Source organism: Natator depressus, chromosome 13 (genome assembly GCF_965152275.1).
Source record: "Natator depressus isolate rNatDep1 chromosome 13, rNatDep2.hap1, whole genome shotgun sequence".
NCBI lineage: Eukaryota > Metazoa > Chordata > Testudines > Cheloniidae > Natator > Natator depressus.
The window spans coordinates 20,498,221-20,516,269 of NC_134246.1; the positions used below are offsets into that span (position 1 = coordinate 20,498,221).

At 49.4% G+C, this 18,049-nt stretch overlaps 1 protein-coding gene across 1 annotated transcript; it reads right to left on the minus strand.

Moving 5' to 3' along the window:
• Nucleotides 1–180: 180 nt before the first annotated feature.
• Nucleotides 181–11,505, minus strand: LOC141997433 (neuritin-like). The gene is made up of 3 exons (XM_074969801.1): nucleotides 11,143–11,505; nucleotides 8,660–8,807; nucleotides 181–415 (listed from the first exon to the last, which is right to left on the minus strand). The coding sequence occupies exons 1-3, from the start codon at nucleotides 11,183–11,185 to the stop codon at nucleotides 190–192; spliced, it is 417 nt and encodes a 138-aa protein (XP_074825902.1). The 5' UTR covers nucleotides 11,186–11,505; the 3' UTR covers nucleotides 181–189.
• Between the last annotated feature and the right edge of the window lie 6,544 nt (nucleotides 11,506–18,049).

The window sequence follows — 18,049 nt, forward strand, 5'->3', positions numbered from 1 at the left end:
GACAGTGCAACCAAGGCGATGCTGCCAAGCTCTTCTGAAGCTCACAGATCTGGAATAATAAAATCAAGTGTCCATCAAGCACCATACACAGTATTTCTCAAAGGTTTGGAAATACTACATTTCTGATCATAAGTACACTTATGACACTGATAATACCTCTTCATTCCAATACTTTCAGAGCTGCTCCATTTACAAATTAAGCCAAGTGACCATCAAGGAGATGCTTAAGACAACAAAATTTGAAACATTTGTCAAACTGAAGCTCTGGGAGCTATTGGGACTGCAGAGATCAAACAAGCTGCCTTGGAATTTGATTTTTCTAGATTCCTTTTTCAAAGTCTCCCAGATACTGGCTGCCTCCTTCTGGCATTCCCAAAGAGCAGTCATGGTGCACATGTGAAATTCATCCCAATACCTGTAGCCGAGGGAAGAAAGGAAGCTGTTAGTTCATTTAAAACACTACAGAGCAGAAAGACCCAAGACAAAACCTTTCTTCCCACTAGAAACTCTCAATTCAATTGGCCCCAACATTTACATTTGGTGCACTTGTTTGGCATGTGATGTCTATGTGTTCAGCATTGTATAATGCCTCAAGATACAGAAAGTCTTAGTCCTGAATTGCTTACAGTTTAAGGCCCCAATCCTGCAATGACCTCCTCCAGTGAGAACTCCTATACCTCCTTGAGTTCAGTTGGATTCTGCACAGGCTTATGACTCTACCTGCACTGAGAGAATATCAAGATCAAAGCCCTAAAGAGAGGCAGAAGCCAGATGCACTGGTAAATCTGAGGGAGACTGACCCAGTGGTGGTTTTTGTTAGTGGAATCATAGGGTTAGAAGGGACCGCAAGGGTGATCTAGTTCAACCCCCTGCCAAAATGCAGGATTAGTTGGATTTGAACCATCCAAAATAGATGGTGACCCAGTCTCCTTTTGAAAGCCTCCAATGAAGGAGCTTCCACAACCTCCTTAGGCAGTCTGTTCCATTGTCCTACTCTTCTTACAGGAAGTTTAGTTTTCTACCTCCCTGCTCTGGCATCATTAATCCCCCTTTGTGGGTCTCTCAGAGCTCATTTGCTAAAAACTAAAACCCCAAACTTGTTGAAGTGTTTCTATGATTTTTTTGAAAGCCAATAAAATCCATTGTTTTTCATAAACTGATGTCCCCCTTCAGTGCTTGGAATTCCAACTCTGAGTCCCTGAAAGTGAAACAGATTAAGAGTAAATGTTTGACTGACTTCATTGCTCTTCTTTGTCCAAGCTGAATGATGGGCACAATGTAATCACAGACTGGGGTTAAGGACACTGGCTCCTGAAAACTTTCAGTTCTCTAATCCGGTATCTATACAGAATGAAGGAAGAGTCTATATTATTTTTTTATGTGCCTCGGTTTATTTGCTAGATATCGTGCCTGAGTTAAAGGAGTTAAATCCAAGGAGGCTGTTAATGAGGTGTGGGGTGAGGAGAAGAAACAGGAAATTAAACAATGACAAAAATAAGATACGCTAGAGAGAATACCAAGGGTCCTGGATAAAACTATGGAGAATGTATTGGAGAATGCCTCTTCCTGGCTCCAACTAGACCAGCAAGGTTTATTCTTCCTATGCCGGAACCTAGAATCAAAGGGGGTTCTAAAGCCTTAAAGACCCTGGCCTAGGGAGGAAGGAGAGGTGAGCAGGCAGCAGTGGCTGGGGAAGAATCTCTGACAGGGAGAGACAGAGGATGCTCAGGGGCTGTCTGTCGCTCCCAGTGCTCGAGTAGGGAGGTCTGGGCTGAGTGAAACTTACCCAACATTAGGAAGGTTAGTTAAGACCCATATGGGCCTTTTGTTGTTTTACCCCTTCTTTCTGCATACTGTGTGCCTTTGGTGAATGCATAATGCTGTTTTGAAGAAGCTGGTTTTGAGTCACTTTAATTGGCTGCTGTTACTGGCCTCTGGAGGAAAAGGGTTTACAGGGCCCAGATATAACTGACATGTCAATACAGCTGGGAAACTGGGGGCTCCCACCAGGAGATCCAGCCCAAGAATGGTTGGACTGTGGGGTTCCACCCTTTGAGAGAGGTGCAGGAAGCCAAGCCTGTCATCTGAAGGGTGCCCTCAAGAGGAACTGAAAGGGGTCCAAAGTGCATCTCGCCCTGTAACTGTGACAGTATCATTTGTAGATAGGGTTGCCAACTGTCTAATCGCACAAACCCAAACACCCTTGCCCTACCCCCTGCCCTGCCCAAATGCCCCGCCCTGCCCTGCCCCTTCTACAAGGCCCAGCCCCCACTCACTCCAGCCCCACTCCCTCCATCGCTCGCTTTCCCTCACCCTCACTCACTTTCACTGGGCTGGGGCACGGGGTTGGGGTGCAGGAGGGGGCTCCGGGTTGAGCCTGGGGAAGGGGGTTGAGGTGCGGGAGGGGGTGAGGGATGCAGCCTCTGGGAGGAAGTTTGGGTGCGGGAGGGCGCTCAAGGCTGGGGCAGGGGGTTGGAGTGTGGGCAGAGGTGCGGGCTCTAGGAGGGAGTTTGGGGGCAAGGGGTTAGGGTGCGGGAGGGGATTCAGGGTGCGGACTCTGGGAGGGAGTTTGTGTGTGGGCTGGGGCAGGGGGTTGGGGTGCAGGAGGGGGTTTGGGGTGCAGGTTCCGGCCAGGTGGTGCTTACCTTGGGTGGCTCCCGGAAGTGGCAGCATGTCCAGCAGCAGCTCCTAGACTCAGGGGCAGCCAGGCAGCTCTGCGCGGTGCACACTGCCCTTGACTGCAGGCACCGCCCCCGCAGCTCCCATTGGCCGTGGTCCCGGTTCACGGCCAATGGGAGCTGCGGAGTCAGCGCTCGGGGCGGATGCAGCGCATGGAGACCCTCTGGCCACGCATCCGCCTAGGAGCTGCTGCCAAACATGCTGGCCGTTTCTGGGAGTGGCCCGGAGCCAGGGCAGGTAGGGAGCCTGCCTTCGCCCCACTGCACTGCTGGACTTTTATCAGCCTAAACTCTCCCAGATTGGCTTCAGTAGCCTCTGGGAGATGAAGCCCAATTCCAGGAGACACCCAACCAAACCTGGAGGGTTGGCAACCCTATCTGTCGAAGAGGTGAAGAGAATTTTTCATAACACGTGGGGCCCAATTCTCAGTTACATTATGGCTCCTTTATGCCTCTTGGACAACATAAAGGAGTAGGGGAATGCCCCCCTGAGAAAACCCTCTGTGCAGAGAGCCTCACAGGCCAGTACAGGGGATCTATTCTGCCCTGCACCAGGTCACTGAAGGTAAATAGGTACATCCACAGTCTCTTGAGCTATTAGACTGACGGTGAATTTTCCTCTGTCATTTTACTGGGTTTGCTGGCCATATTCTTCAAGGAGGGATCTGATGCACACATCTAGATGTCCCATGTCAATCTGGGAGATTGAGCAGACCATCTGGCTGGGGTCAGCCCCCCAAGCATGGGAAGACATCTTTTTACTTTTGTCCAAACCTTCCTTTCCTGGAGATGACACTATTTCTTCTTGAAGTATGGACATTAGTGCTTTTCTTTTTTAATATGATTTATGTCAGAACACCAGCTGCATAGAGTTCATTAAATAGAGCCAGTGTGGCAGAATAAATGTCCTGAGATCATAATCAGAAACATTGGTGCCAACCAAGGCAAGCTCTTGTGTTCATTAGAGCGCTGCACTCAGTACCCTGCAGCAGCTGAACAGGGAAACACAGCTTGGTCAGGTAGGGGTTAAAAATGCTCTCTCTCTTCAGGCAAAAGATTAAGTGGGGCAGGGGAGAGAGAATGTCAACTTTTAGTGGTGGTTCTGCTTTCAGCTGGGTGATCACAGTTCCCACAATGCTTCACTCTTCACAGCCTCCATCTGTTCAGCCAGACAGGCTACGATCAAATGACTTGTCAGTGTTGGACTCTGGGGAAATACTGCACAAGCAGAACTGAAAAACAAATGCTGCTGATTTCACACTAGGCTGCCTTCCAAGGCATCAATTATTCTGATCTCCATATCTGTCACTGATCTGTGTACCTCACTCCTGGAGAGAACATGGCACAGGAGGGGCTTGAGAAAACCATCCTCCATCAGCGGAATTGTAGATAGCATAGGGAGAGTTAAGGGTTAAAAGCCAATAACTGCCCAGGATATTCCTTGGCAGGAAAGGGGATCATTACTTTTTTCCTTCAATCACAATAGTCCCAGTTGTCTTGCAGGGTTGGCCATTCACCAGGACCTACGCAAGAACCCCTGGTAGTGTGGTCAGGATTCCGCTGCTACATAGCACTGTCCGCAGTTCCAGTGTTTTACTGATTTTCTGTATTTGTTTTCAGCCCTGTGCCTTGTAACTTCCTAGAAAATCAGGCTTTATTGCAAATTGGAGCAGAAATCAGTTGTTTCTTTAGAAATGAAACAAACTTTGTTCTTTAAAAACACTGAAAAGCTGGTCAGTAAAACAGTCAAATACAGGCAATTGTTTGCATCCACAAAAAGGTCAGTGGTATGATATGCTGTTGTGTGCTGCCAGGTAAGAGATACAGGCTACGATTCACAGCATGACACATGGACTCCTCTGAAAGCCCCTTTAAATGAACCTGGCCATTTTCTACTGCTAGCGAAGATGCCATTTGTCTTCCATTCCCAATTCAAACCAGAATCTCTGCCCAGCATTATCAGTCCAGGAGGCTTTTCCTTCTAACCTTGCTGGAAGTTCTAATTTGTACATGGGATTCGCCATTAAGACATTTTAAAATGGAAAATGTACAAAATTTTATATTTTCAAAATTAAATAGTTTGTTTAATGCCAGATGGACCCAGCACAAAACATTTTGGCTTGTCAAAACAAATTGAAACATTTCATTCAGTTTGACGTTAATCTGTGTCTGTTTGAGTTGCCGTGGTACGTCATGGGAGTTGCAGTTCAGGTGTTCCATGCCCCTTTTCTTCTCTATGGGCTGGGCTCCCTGGCTGGACAAGATCTCCTATGGTTAAGGCTGCATGTCTGTCATGGAAGTCATGGACTCCATTACTCTCCGTGACCTCCATGACTTCTGCAGCAGCTGGTGCTGGCTCAGGGGCTGCCCAGCTGGTCAGCCCCTGGGCCATCAGCAGCAGTCTGGGTGTGTGGGAGGGGGCTCAGGGCTGGGGCAGGGAGTTGGGGGGTAGGGCGTCACTTACCTGGAGGGGGTCCCCGGCTCCCACCAGCATGTCCCTGTAGCTCCTAGGCCAAGGGACCACGGGGCTCCGTGCTGCCCGGGGCACCGCCCCCGAAGCTCCCGTTGGCTGCAGTTCATGGCCAATGGGAGCTGCGCAGCTGGCACTTGTAGCGGGAGCAGCAGGCAGAGCCCCCCTGGCCGCCCCTACCTCTAGGAGCTGCAAGGACACGCGCAGCCAGGTAGGGAGCCTGTGAGTCCCACCAACCCTCCCCTCCCAGCACCAGCACCAGCAGAGGTCCAGGGCCACGCACCGCTGCCCACCACCCCCGAGCACCAGCGGGGGTCCCGGCCACCCCCCCGATTACATGTGGCACCCCCGGAATGCCCCCCAGAGCACTGTGGCCCCACAGCCCAAGTTTTAGTTAGGGGTATATAGTATAAGTCATGGAGAGGTCACGGTCTGTGAATTTATGTTTACTGACTGTGACCTGTCCATGACTTTTATTAAAAATACCTGTGACTAAAATGTAGCCTCACCCATGATGCACCAGTTCAACACAAAAGCAAGTGTGAAAATATTGGAATTTTCCATGGCATGGAAATTCTGATTTGTGACCAGCTTTACTGGCTTGGGCCTGATATTTCTCCTCCTCAGAGCTGGTCTACATTAGAAAAGATGCACTGGTTCAACTAGATTGATTTAAAATCAGTCTAGTAAAACTGGCACAAACCTCAAATATACACACACTTGAAACAGTTTAACCCTTGCCTAAGTTGGTATAGCTTAATTCCACACAAGCTAAAACCCACTTGGATTAAACTGGTTAGCGTGTGTCTGCGTTAAAGCTCTGCACTAGTTTAAGTAGATCAATTTAAAATTAATGTAGCTAAACCCGTGCCCCGCTACTAATCTATGAATTTCAGATTTGGTTCACACTACAGACCTGGGAAAGTTCATGTGTGCAATGGTGATGGGGAAGATATGTCAGAAAACAAGAGCACATAGGTCAGCTTTACATTACAGCATACACCTGGGAGTGGGAGAGTGTTTACTTCACACCTGGTGGCTGGATCAGGTTATATTATTGTGTACAGCTGGGGCTGGAGGAAGGGTTACTCCAAAGATCCCTTAGGAAAATAGAAAGGCAGCTTTTCCTCCAGGGTACCTACTCTCTGGAACTCTAATCTGTTCCCTGAACCAACCCAGTAAAGTAAGAGTGTTTAACAAAGGTCTTTCCTCCTTTCTAATCCATTGGGAGGCCCAATGTTAGATTTCAGGACATTCCAATGAAGTGGTTAAAGCCAATAGAAACAGGAGGGCACAGCTCTCTCTGACTAGCCAAAGAGGATGGGGTTTGTGGGGGAGCACAGCTCACTCAATCCAGGGACAAGTGAGGGAGCTCCCCCTCTACTTTTAGCCTGGAGGAAGCTGTGTTCACCCTAATCCACCCCCCTGCACAGCTTCCACCTCCCCTTCCCCGTTACTATGTCCATTGTTACGCTGGTTATAAGGCAGCAGCCCTATCCCAGGGAAAGACCTTGTGAACTCAATGGTGTCAGCTAAACAGAGAACTCATCCCTATGAAGCTGGAGATACATACATAAATATCGGCTCCTGGATTGCATTACTTCCCTTAGAGCTAGCTTAAATGATCCGTAACCCCTGTTACTTAAATCCGACGCTGACTTGCCTTGTGGCCGTGGCCATATCACCTCCCTCCTCTGTGCTTCAGGTACACCTTCTGTAAACTGGGGACAGGGACTCTTCTCTGCATGGGGAAATGGAGTGGAGTGTGAAGCTAAAAGGTCAATGTTTGGGAAGCACTCAGATCCCTGGGTAGAAGGTGACAGGAAGAAGAGAGAAGCAATCTGTACCGCTTTCTAAGCAATGCCCCCCTTTGCTCCACACAGCAGTAGTGAGGTTGGCTTCTCTCCACCTGGGGCAAATGGATCCTGCACTCTGTGTCAGGGATCCTGCAGAGTGCTGGCAAGAATCTCCACTGGTGCTGGAATTCTGTTGTGTTCTCCTTTCCAATCACTTGGGCTGGTGGGCTTCTCAGCTCAGTCCCGGCATCTTTCTTCCCTGGCAAATGGTTGCCTGTTGCATCTCGTTCCTGTTCCCATGCAAGGCTAGGAATTCATTTCCATTTTCAGCAGCCCCATCAATCCCACCGCTTGTCCCTTTCACTAACCCCTAACCCTGAGGTGTAAGAGAAATGCCTTCATTTGGATCCTGCCTGTCATTTCCACTCCTCCCCCTTCCCTTTTGATTCCTTATTAGTTCAGATGCTCTTACTCCTCTAATCTTCTTAGCACTCCTCTTTGGGCTCGAAGGTTTACACCTCCCCAGTGCATCTGTCTTTCCCTTGATTGCTTTCTGCATCTCCTTATTCCCCCCGTGGCCTTTTCACTCCTGTGGATTCATTGCTGGGGCTGCTCAGAAGCCTCAGCCACCTTCATTTATCTCTGCCAACTTTTCATTTCCTCCCTGTGTCTCCCTTCCCTCACTTGCTTTAGCTCATTCTCTTTTAACCAGACCTTTCCCCGAACATGCTCTGTGGTGAACTCCAGCAACTTTACTATTTTACCCCCTTCCTTGTTTTCCCCTTGGTCCTGATTAGGTTATCACCCCTGGTAACTGAATGGCTCCTCTACCTTTCAAACTCAGCTGTGAAGCTCACCTGCTCATTGAGGGGCCTGAAATCAATGGACTTTCACCAGGAATGAACGGGGCCCTGAGCCTGCAGCAAGGACCCTTGAGTTCAGCTTGCTTTTAGGCTGCTGATACCTGATTAAATGCAGTTTGCAGTCTGGCTCCAACTGCTATTGTGTGCTTAGTCCTCGGCATGGTCTAGCCTGGCAGGATTTGCTTGACACCTTTCTTGCTGTGGGTAAGAGAATGTGCCTCATGCAGCCCTAAAGGCTAGAGCCACGCTTAGTGGGGGCAGTTATCTCCATCTCCACCTACAGTAGCTGGGTGCAGGAGTCTTCTTCTCCACTGATCTCCTGAGGACAGGGAAAGAGTCATGATCAGGGATTGGCAAACTGTAGCCTTTGTCCCAGCTCCCGCCTGAGGTGGGAAGCAGGAGGGTGAGGAGAGCCGGGCTTCTATTTGAAAGCAACTTTTTTTTTTTTTTTTTTTTTGTCAGAGAGAGCAGCCAGAGGCAAGTGGGGGCCTGGGAGGCTGAGTGGAAGGTGAGGTTAGAGCACCCAGAGTAACCCAGAGGGATGGATTACCTAAATCCTCAGGATCCCCACTCTGTCACTAAAAATGCACAATAATAATAATACCCCAAACTACTCTCCATGAGTTGCATCCTCAGCTTTGATTGTGAGTCCTTGGAGGGTTCGCTGACTCCCTGCTCTGCAGTCTCTGTGGTGCCCTGCTGTCTCAACCTGCGTGACACTATATGTGTGAGGGTGTGTGTCTGCCTGGGTGTGTGTTCTGCATCTCAGGAGGTTGGGGTGAGCACAGCAGTGTGTGCATTTGCCATGTGTTTGTAGGGAAGAAGGGCCAGAACTGGGGGGCTGCTACTCACCCGCAAACAGTGTTCAGCCCCTGCACCTTATCCCTGTTGTCCTCCTCGTAGCTGGCCATGTTTTCCCCCAGTTTTAAGACGCAGTTGGAGAAGCCTTGGTAAATGTTTTCACATTTAGTTTCTGTGGCCAGTGACCTGACCAAATACCCTATAAACCAAAAAGGGGATTTATGTGACAGCGTAGCAACCCAGCTCTGAGTCAACCCAGTAAGGTCACCTCCCATAGACTTCCCCATAACTGCTAGCATGGGCTGTGGGAAAGGAGGCCACATTCTCTGAAGGGCTACATACATGGAAATGCCTGCATAAACCAGTGGGCAAACTGGGCGAGCTTATGGCAGCTATTTCATGGGCGCTGCCATCTTGTGCTTCACAGTCTCAGCATAAAACAAGCCTCTTGAGCCCTCATCACTGCAAAGAAACTTGTTTCAACACATGAACCATGTGTAAACAATGCAGTGATACGTGCCTGGGTTTGAAGGCAGCCTGCAGTAGTAGCTATGAAAAGGGGAACTGCTCATATTCATTGTGATGGGACTTTAGCAGTGAAGCCTAACAATGATGATTTAAATAGCAATGTTGTTAACTCTTTCACTGCTGATCACAGCTGGAAAAAAAAGAGGGAGAATCATATTAGGAAGCTTGGCATAAGCTACAGCAACACCTCATTTTAGTGCTTTAGGTGGGCAGGGCTTGGTTTGTGGGAAGAGCTAGGGAGAGTGCCCTCCCCTACACAGATATCGTTCCATCCCTGGAATAAATATGAAAAAAAGGAATCATTAACATTCTCTGCTCTGCTGGGAAGGGGAGAAATGCACTTTTTAGCCCTTAGTAAACAGGGTCTCTTCTTGTTAAAAATCAGTGGACTCAGTGATGACACAAAGTGGCGATCTGTTCCCATTCCAGCCCCCAGTGAATCCCATTCTGCCCAAAGGGGGGAATAGCAAGAAGAATGGCCAAGAATTCAAATCTGCACTGCCCCTTTTTTTGATCCCTGTGGGATATTTCCCAAGCCCTCTGTGCCCAGGATTTCAGGAAGAAGGTTTCTCATGGATGACTACTGAGATAAAGTTTGCAAACAACACAATAACTGGGGGTGTGGTAAATAATAAAGAGGACAGCTCTCTAATACAGAGCAATCTAGATCACTTGGTAAAATGGACACAAGCAAACAGTATGCATGTGAATATGGCTAAATGTAAAGGTATTCATCTAGGAACAAAAAATGTAGGTCATACTTATAGGATGAGGGAATCTACCCTTGGAAGTCGTGACTGAAAAATATTTGGGGGGTTGTGGTGGATAATCAGCTGAACATGAGCTCCCAGTGTGACACCATGGTCAAAAGGACTAATGCAATCCTTAGATGCATAAGACTACAGAGGTTATTTTACCGTTCTTTTTGTTAACTTAACAAATTGAGGATTAAGGGGTGACAATTAGTCTAGCCTATAAGTACCAATATGAGAAACAAATATTTAATAATGGGCTCTTCTGTCTAGCAGAGAAAGGTCTAACAGGATCCAATGGCTGGAAGTTGTAGCTAGACCGATTCAGACAGGAAATAAGGCACACTTTTAACAGCGAGAATAACTAACCATTGGGACCATTTACCAAGGTATGTGGTAGATTCTCCATCCCTGACCATTTTTAATTGATTGGATGTTTTCCTAAAAGCTCTGCTCTGGGAACTCTTTAGGGGAAGTTCTCTGGTCTGTGCTATACAGGAGGTCAGATAATGATCCCAATGGTCCCTTCTGGCCTTGGAATCTAGGATTCATGGGAGCGAAGAGGCTGCTCTGGTGACAGATGCTTAGTTTATTGTGTCTCTATTGTGTGCCCGTCCCTCTGTGACCCGTGAGAGATCCTATTCCTGGCTAACCAACCAGCCGGGCTCAGAGCCAATTGCAGTGCATGCAGAGGGGAATGGCATCCTCCGTGCCCAGTCCCATGGAAAGGGGACTTCTGTGCCCTAGCTCAGAGCGGCTGAAATGCAGCCAGCTCCGCATTCCACGGCAATTGCAACCCACTCACTCCCCCAGCAGGAAGGGCCCGGGGGAGGTTCCCGCCCCCTCCGCTCCCCTGCCCAGGATGGGCTCGGAGTTAAGATGGGAAGGGCCATCGGCTGCCCCCGGAGATTGGGCCCGTCACATCCAAGGATGAGCTCGGGAAAGCTGCAGCCAGCGTCTGGGCGATGGATGTAACTCGCGGGCCACTGCGGGCCACACGCCCCCCTATCCCCGTCCCAGGCGGAAGCCGAGGGAAAAGCCGCCCCCGAGGGCAGCCTGGGCTGGGGACGCCTGCGGTCTCCGGGCGCGCCGGGGCAGCCCCGCAGCTCAGCGCCAGGGGGCGCCACCCCGCCGGGGCGGTGCCGGCCCCTGGCTCGGCTGCCCCCCAGCGGGACCCTGCCCTATTGCTGGGAGCCCGGTCCCTGCCCTGGCTCCCCCGTGTCTCTTGGGCGACCCGGGCTGCCCGTTCCTTACCTAGCGTGAGGAGCAGCAGCACCGTGCCCAGCCTCTGGCCCATCGCCTCCTCCGGCGGCCTCGCTCCTCAGGGGCTCCGGCGCGGCTCCGTGCCCGGGGTCAGCGGCAGCCCCCCGCTGCCAGGGCAGTTCATGGTCCTGGAGACTCCGCGATCGCTCTTCCCGCTTCCCCGAGCCCCGCCCGGCTCCAGCTGCCTCTCAAGCCCTTTGCATTTCCCCGGGGGTTCTCCCCCTGGCCGCTCCGTCCCTGCAGTGTGATGCCCCCGCCCCCCAGGGCAGCTTCCAGGGGGTTGGGGTACCCCGCAGGGAGTCCCCTTAACACCTAGCCATGGGAAGCCCCCTTCCTCCTGGTCCTGCAGAGCTGGGCGGCTCAGGCATCTGGAGAGTTCAGCTCCTTCTCCAACCCCTTCTCCTCCCCCAGCTCCCTGCCCCTCCCATAGCCCCCCCATCTCCACACCTGTCTCCGGATGGAGAGGAATAGCCAGAGCCCGTGTGAGCGCTGAGCTCAAGGGACGGAGCGGGGGTGTAGGAAATACTGGGGGGGGGGTATTAATAGTCTCACGCACATACGCCCCCCAAAATCGATCCCGGGTGAAGCGCAGGTGGAACTGGCTTCGTGCAGGTTCTGTAGAGAGGGACTTGGCATCAGAAGACCCTGGAAAGTGCATTAGTTCCCAGCCTTGGGCGTTCTTAACAATCCTCCCCCTTTCTTCTGCCCCTGCCCAGACTGATGTGGCCCCTCCTGGCGTCTCCAGCGGGTGGCATGTTGGGCTCTGGCTTCCAGAGGATGGGCAGCAGGAAACTTCTCTAAAGATCAGCACTGGGAGCCACCTAAGAATGGTCCAGAGGAGAGACTCAGGAGAAAGGTATTGAATATAGAGGTCTTCTGTGGTCATGCTACCTAGCACTCGGGTATACACCCTTACAAACCTGGTGTAAGGTGTAACCTGGTGTACAAACACCTGGTGGCACACAGAAACACCCCCCATGTACACACATGCTGACACTCCCTTACAAACATACTGATCCCATCTCTCTCTCTCTCACACACACACAAACACTCCCTTACAAACATACAGATCCCATCACACACACACTCCCAAACACACAGAAACACACACACACACAAACACTCCCTTACAAACATACAGATCCCATCACACACACACTCCCAAACACACAGAAACACTCACACTCCCTTACAAACATACAGATCCCATTATGCACACACACTCCCAAACACACGCCCGCACACACAGAAACACCCGAGTCACGCACACCCACCCTACTTCTCCCTCCCATGCACCCTTCCCCTCACGTTCACAGGTGGGCAAATGGGGCTTCATGCAGACTGTGGAAGGAATTTTTCGAGCCACCAACTGTTGTATGAAAGGAGAAGAGGAGCTCCCTGTAAACATGTGCAAAACCACTTCTGTCCTCCTTCAGATCTTTCCTTAAAACTCTCATTTGCCCTGATGCATACAACATATTTGACAAAAGTTAGGGTGCTGGTGTGCCGAGACCACTGCCTGCCATGCTGACCAGTATTGTAGGTCTCATTGTCCGTACTGCCCTCTCTGTCTGTATCCATCTGATGGCTCTCATTTTAGTCTTATATTGTAAGCTCTTTGGGGCAGGGACTTTTTGTACTGTGCTTGTACAGCACCAAGCACAATGGGATTCTGGCCCATGTTTGCAGCTCCTTGGTTGTACTGCAATACAAATACATAGAAACAGTAATAATTATGAACCGAAGAAATCTGAACACTCAGCAGCAGCAGGGAACTGCCATGTGAGGTTCTCAGTTAAGTATACAGGGCAGCAAAGCCAGAGGCAGGAAAGGGAGCTAGAGGGAGCAGCAGTGATTGAAGCATGGAGGTGGCAAGGGGTATAGGAGACTAAGGGCATGATCCGAAGGGAGTCTAGTGACTTCAACACACTTCAGGTCAGACCCTACTAGAAAAACCATCCGGGCTGATAACCTGCCACCTGATCTAGAATGACCAATGGACACAAGGATCAAACTCCAAACACACTGTGTGACCCAGCGTGCGCAGGTGGTGCCCACTCCAACCTCCACCTGAGGTGGTTTGTCTTTTTTCCTTAGGCTTGGCCACTCTTGGGTAACTTACCACGCCAACTGAGTTGAATTGCAATGTAAAGTCCTAGCGCCACCTGCTGGCCTCTTCTCATATGTTTAATGTTGAAAGGGATTAGAAAATTGAGGAAATGCAAGTGCCCGTTTTCTATGGAGATTGTCACTGTTTTAAAAGCCTCTGCAAATGTTTATGTAAAACAAAAACAATGGAAGTGGGTGCACTCAAAACAATGCACTCATAAGCAGCCTACAGTAACAAACTTCTGCTTTCCCTTGATGCCAATAGCATGGGCTAGGCAGCTGTGACCACTGTTTATCATGCTGACCAGTACTGTTGCATTGTTTCCTTGGGCTCACCCTGTTTATCACATCCACCTGTTGTCTCTTGTCTTAAACTTAGATTCTAAACTCTTTGGGCAGGGACCACTTCTTTGTACAGCACCTAGCACAATGGGGCCCTGATCCATGGCTGGGGTCCCCAGGAGCTAACTCAATACAAACAAACAAACAAATAATAATTAATAATAAACTAGTGTGTGCAGCCCAGCCCTTATAAGCAACTCTACAATAATAAATTGTTTATGTATTTATTTATTAAAAACGATTCTTTAGCACCCCAAGTTTTATACACAATCATTCATAATGATTCATAATTCATATATTCATAACTCAGTGATCTCTCAGGGTCTAGGTGATTTTCCTGGAGACGTGTGGGTTAGGTCCCAATCCTGAAAAAACTAATGCACATGCTTACTTTATGCACTGTAAGTAGTTCCATTAACTTAATTGAAGTAAATGAGGTTAAGCACATGTGCTTAAAGTCTTCGCAGGATCAAGGCCTTAGCTGTTATCACAGAAATAAATCTTCCCGTGCTAAACCTGCCCACAGTTGTTTCCATCACCCTAACCTGTGTGTGTTGGGGGATTACACACCATTTTGCATATCTAGGGCCTGCTTCTGCATCTGCTCTTGCTTACATTAGGCTCTATTGATGTGAGTGGGGGTCACTTTCCAGTTACACTGGTGGAAATGAGAGCAGAATCTAACCTTTGCCCACACGAGCTCTTTCCTGCCCACTTTGATGACATCACTTCATGGTCTGGGAGTGTCACAGGTCAGCCTCTGTGACATCACATTGCTGTATGTTTCACTTGTTACTATAACCATATTAACCCTGCCTGTGACCAGTGTCAAGGCCTTCTGGAAGCTGAAGATGGGCACAGGATTGTGTCGTTTTCTATTCCCTCCTGGATCTGTGGATTAGGGAAAATGAAAGCTCTTCGGGCCAAGGATGTCCCAGGAAACGCCCTTCCTCCTGACCCAGACAGAAGAACCCTCCGTGAATGGAGATCATAAAAATGACCTTCTGCTAGGACTGTTCGTTTAGGAGAAGGAACTCATTTGCTGGTAAACTATTGAGCTCCTCTTTGGGTTTCATTTAAAGGTAGCATAATGAGCTAAATCCATCCCTGAAATAATGCCATTGACTTTAGTGGAGTTACAAAGTTACAACGGGGATTAAAGTGAGCTATTATAGTGAGTAGATGTTCAAGTGATTGTACAAAAGAGGCAAAATCAAATTCCTTGTCCACATGCAAATATCCTCAATAACCAGAGTGTCCATTGCAGCCCACTCTTCAGAGATCTGCATTGCTGTGAATGCAAGTGAGGTGGAAACTACAGCTTTGGCCACCTTTGGCAAACTCAATCCAATTGGCTCCAACTTTGACACATGCCAGAGACACATTTCGTGTCTGAAGGATGCAGATTATTCCCTTTATTTGTAGAATTATGGATCAGTGCATCACTCAGCTGATCTTTCTCTTGAAACCTCATTTCAGTCTCTGCCCAGCTCAGAACATCTGCAAGCCCTGAAAGGAAAACAAACATCAGTGCTGTTTCTCTAGAGAGAAGTATCATCGAGTGCAGTGATTGGGGCTTCTCGAGGCTGAAACACCAACCCACAGCAAGAGGGTAGCTGTTTATCTGCCTTGGAATCTGCATGCTTCATGCTGGGACTGAGCTAATGTGGATGATAATTATATACGTCATACTCCTATTAGTGTCGATGGGAATGATGGGACTTCATCAAAGGGGGGAAGGTCCTGTTAATGAGTGGTGACCTCCTCCATGGGGAGGGAATGTATTATGTTAGGCGCGATGTGTTACCCACAATCAAGGAGAACAGACTTCGAATGTGAGCCCTCCATTGGCAGAGATTCTCTTTACTAGACTGGCAAAGTGCCCTGTGTATGTACGGTTCATAGAATCATAGAATATCAGGGTTGGAAGGGACTTCAGGAGGTCATCTAGTCCAACCCCTTGCTCAGAGCAGGACCAATCCCCAACTAAATCATCCCAGCCAGGGCTTTGTCAAGCCTGACCTTAAAAACCTCTAAGGAAGGAGATTCCACCACCTCCCTAGGTAACCCATTCCAGTGCTTCACCACCCTCCTAGTGAAAAAGTTTTTCCTAATATCCAACCTAAACCTCCCCCATGCAACTTGAGACCATTACTCTTTGTTTTGTCATCTGGTACCACTGAGAACAGTCTAGATCCATCCTCTTTGGAACCCCTTTCAGGTAGTTGAAAGCAGCTATCAAAAAGTTGAAAGCAGTTATCATATATAATGAATACTCAGTTAAGAATATGCCCAACTGGTGACCTGGATCAGGCACTGCTGTTATTGGGAATAACCTCATCAAAGAATTCATGGAGTCACCTACAAGCTCTGCACTGGATTAACCCAATTTGTCCTGCCCCGTCTGTGCTGAGTGGCTGAGACAAGAGTGTCTAGCTATGGAAGGAAAACAGGAAAGTATTAAAAGTGGCTTCGGGGCACAGGCTCTTGCTTGTATTGCTAGCATGGCTGGGTTCAAATCCCTCTGGCACCATGGCTGGGGGAGTGAAAATTCTAGGTGCTTCAATACTGTGGTGAGGAGTGGGGTATAAGAACCTATAGAAGAGGGGGCCCTGCATGCTAGTCCCCCTGCCGCTTGTTTTGCTGCTACATAGATGTTTCCAGGTTAGGTCCCTCATTCAATCTCCAGCTTCCCAGGGCCAGCAAGGACTAGGAATTGTGGCAGTGCCCAGGCAGCAAGGTGGGGGTGGGAAGCACCTCTGGCCATTGACAGGGTTTAGAAGGATCCAGCCTGACTAGGGGAGAGAAAGTCGCAGTGACTCAATGTCTAGGAGAGAAAATTACAGGGGGATGCCAGAGATTTTCTCTTCAGTCGAAAGCCAGCGCCAGGAAGCTTACAGGGAGCAGACACTGTCACTCCTGGTACTGGATGGTGAGAGTGTGCTCCAGAGTCTCGCCACAGGACCGAGTGCAGCAGGGTTTGATCCATCGCTGGGTCGCAGGTCTACAGAGCACTTTGGGAGCTGGTACGTGGAGCCGCTTGGGCAGGCCTTCGAACCAGCACTTCTGATGTAGATCAGGAGGCTGGGTTTTCAAGGGCAGCTCAAGGTTACTCTGCACAGCCGCAGCATCTGTATCCATGTCCTCAGGATCGGTGACAGGATTAGCACCAGCATCTGTTTGAGGCTTGTCTGGGTCCTTGGAGGAGACACTTGTCCTAAAACAAAATCCAAAACGAAACACGATTGTTTTCCATTCCAGTCATCTGCAGATTCCAAAACAGCTTATAAAACAGTCCTCTTAACCCAGCTCTCCTGGAACTGGCCACAGAGACAAGCCTTTTGACTAAGCATGCAGCCCACAGGGAATGATAACGATCATTCTGGCAATAAGGTGCAGGAGTGAGAGAAGCCAAAAGGAAACATGCAGGGGCCATTCACACAAGACACCCCCCTCCCCAATACAAAAAGGAGGAGGAGGAACAGTCTGAGTGGCTCAGAGACAGAGGGCAGGGTGCAAGCATTGAAAAGGAGGTACTGCAAAGAAAGAAGGATGTGGTCCTGCTAGATGGCTGGAGTGAGGGACCTGGCTACTTTGGTGTGTTGCCTCTCACGTGCCCGGACAAAGGGTTGAGGTGGGAACAATGATGTGAGTGAAAGGAAAACAATATTTTAGAGATGATCACGGTGATCCGGGCTGTGACTGCCCTCACGTACCTCCATTATTTCAAATACGTGGTATTTTCATCATGCTTTCTGTGTTCAGAGCAATGGACAGAAATTAACTAATTAATCTGGCTCACAGCACCCCATGAGTCCGGGAGAGAACTCATATGATCTTCCTTTGACAGACAGCGATACTGAGACAGAGAGCTGAAATGCCTAGACCATTGAATTGTAGGACTGGAAGGGACCTCGGGAGGTCATCTAGTCAGTGTCTGCACTCGTGGCAGGACTAAGTATTATCTAGACCAGAGGTTCTCAACCTTTTTCTTTCAGAGGCCCCCCTCAGCATGCTATAAAACCTCCACAGCCCATCTGTTGCTCAACTACTGATTTTCTGCCTATAAAAGCCAGGGCCAGCGTTAGGGAGCAGCAAACAGGGAAATTGCTTGTGGCCCCATACCACAGGTAGCCCCATGAAGCTAAGATGCTCAGGCTTTGGCTTCAGCCCCAGGTGGTGGGGCTCAGGGCCTCAGGCTTTACCCCATGCAGTGGGGCTTCCACTTTCTGCCCTGGGCCCCAGTGGCCCTGCTTGACGCACCCCCTGAAACCTGCTCGCAGCCCCCCAGGGGACCCCAGATCCCTGGTTGAGAACCACTGATTTAGACCATCCCTGACAGGTGTTTGTCTAATCTGCTCTTATAAATCTCCAATGATGGAGATTCCGCAACCTCTCTAGGCAATTTATTCCAGTGCTTAACCACCCTGACAATTAGGAAGTTTTC

Bases quoted from the DNA above. Each gene is read 5' to 3' on its own strand.
- LOC141997433 (XM_074969801.1), bottom strand. From the start codon at position 11,185: ATGGGCCAGAGGCTGGGCACGGTGCTGCTGCTCCTCACGCTAG. The intron at 8,808-11,142 runs GTAAGGAACGGG...TTTGGTTTATAG, and splicing joins GCTGCTGCTCCTCACGCTAG to GGTATTTGGTCAGGTCACTG. The intron at 416-8,659 runs GTGAGTAGCAGC...CCTCGGCTACAG, and splicing joins GGGCTGAACACTGTTTGCGG to GTATTGGGATGAATTTCACA.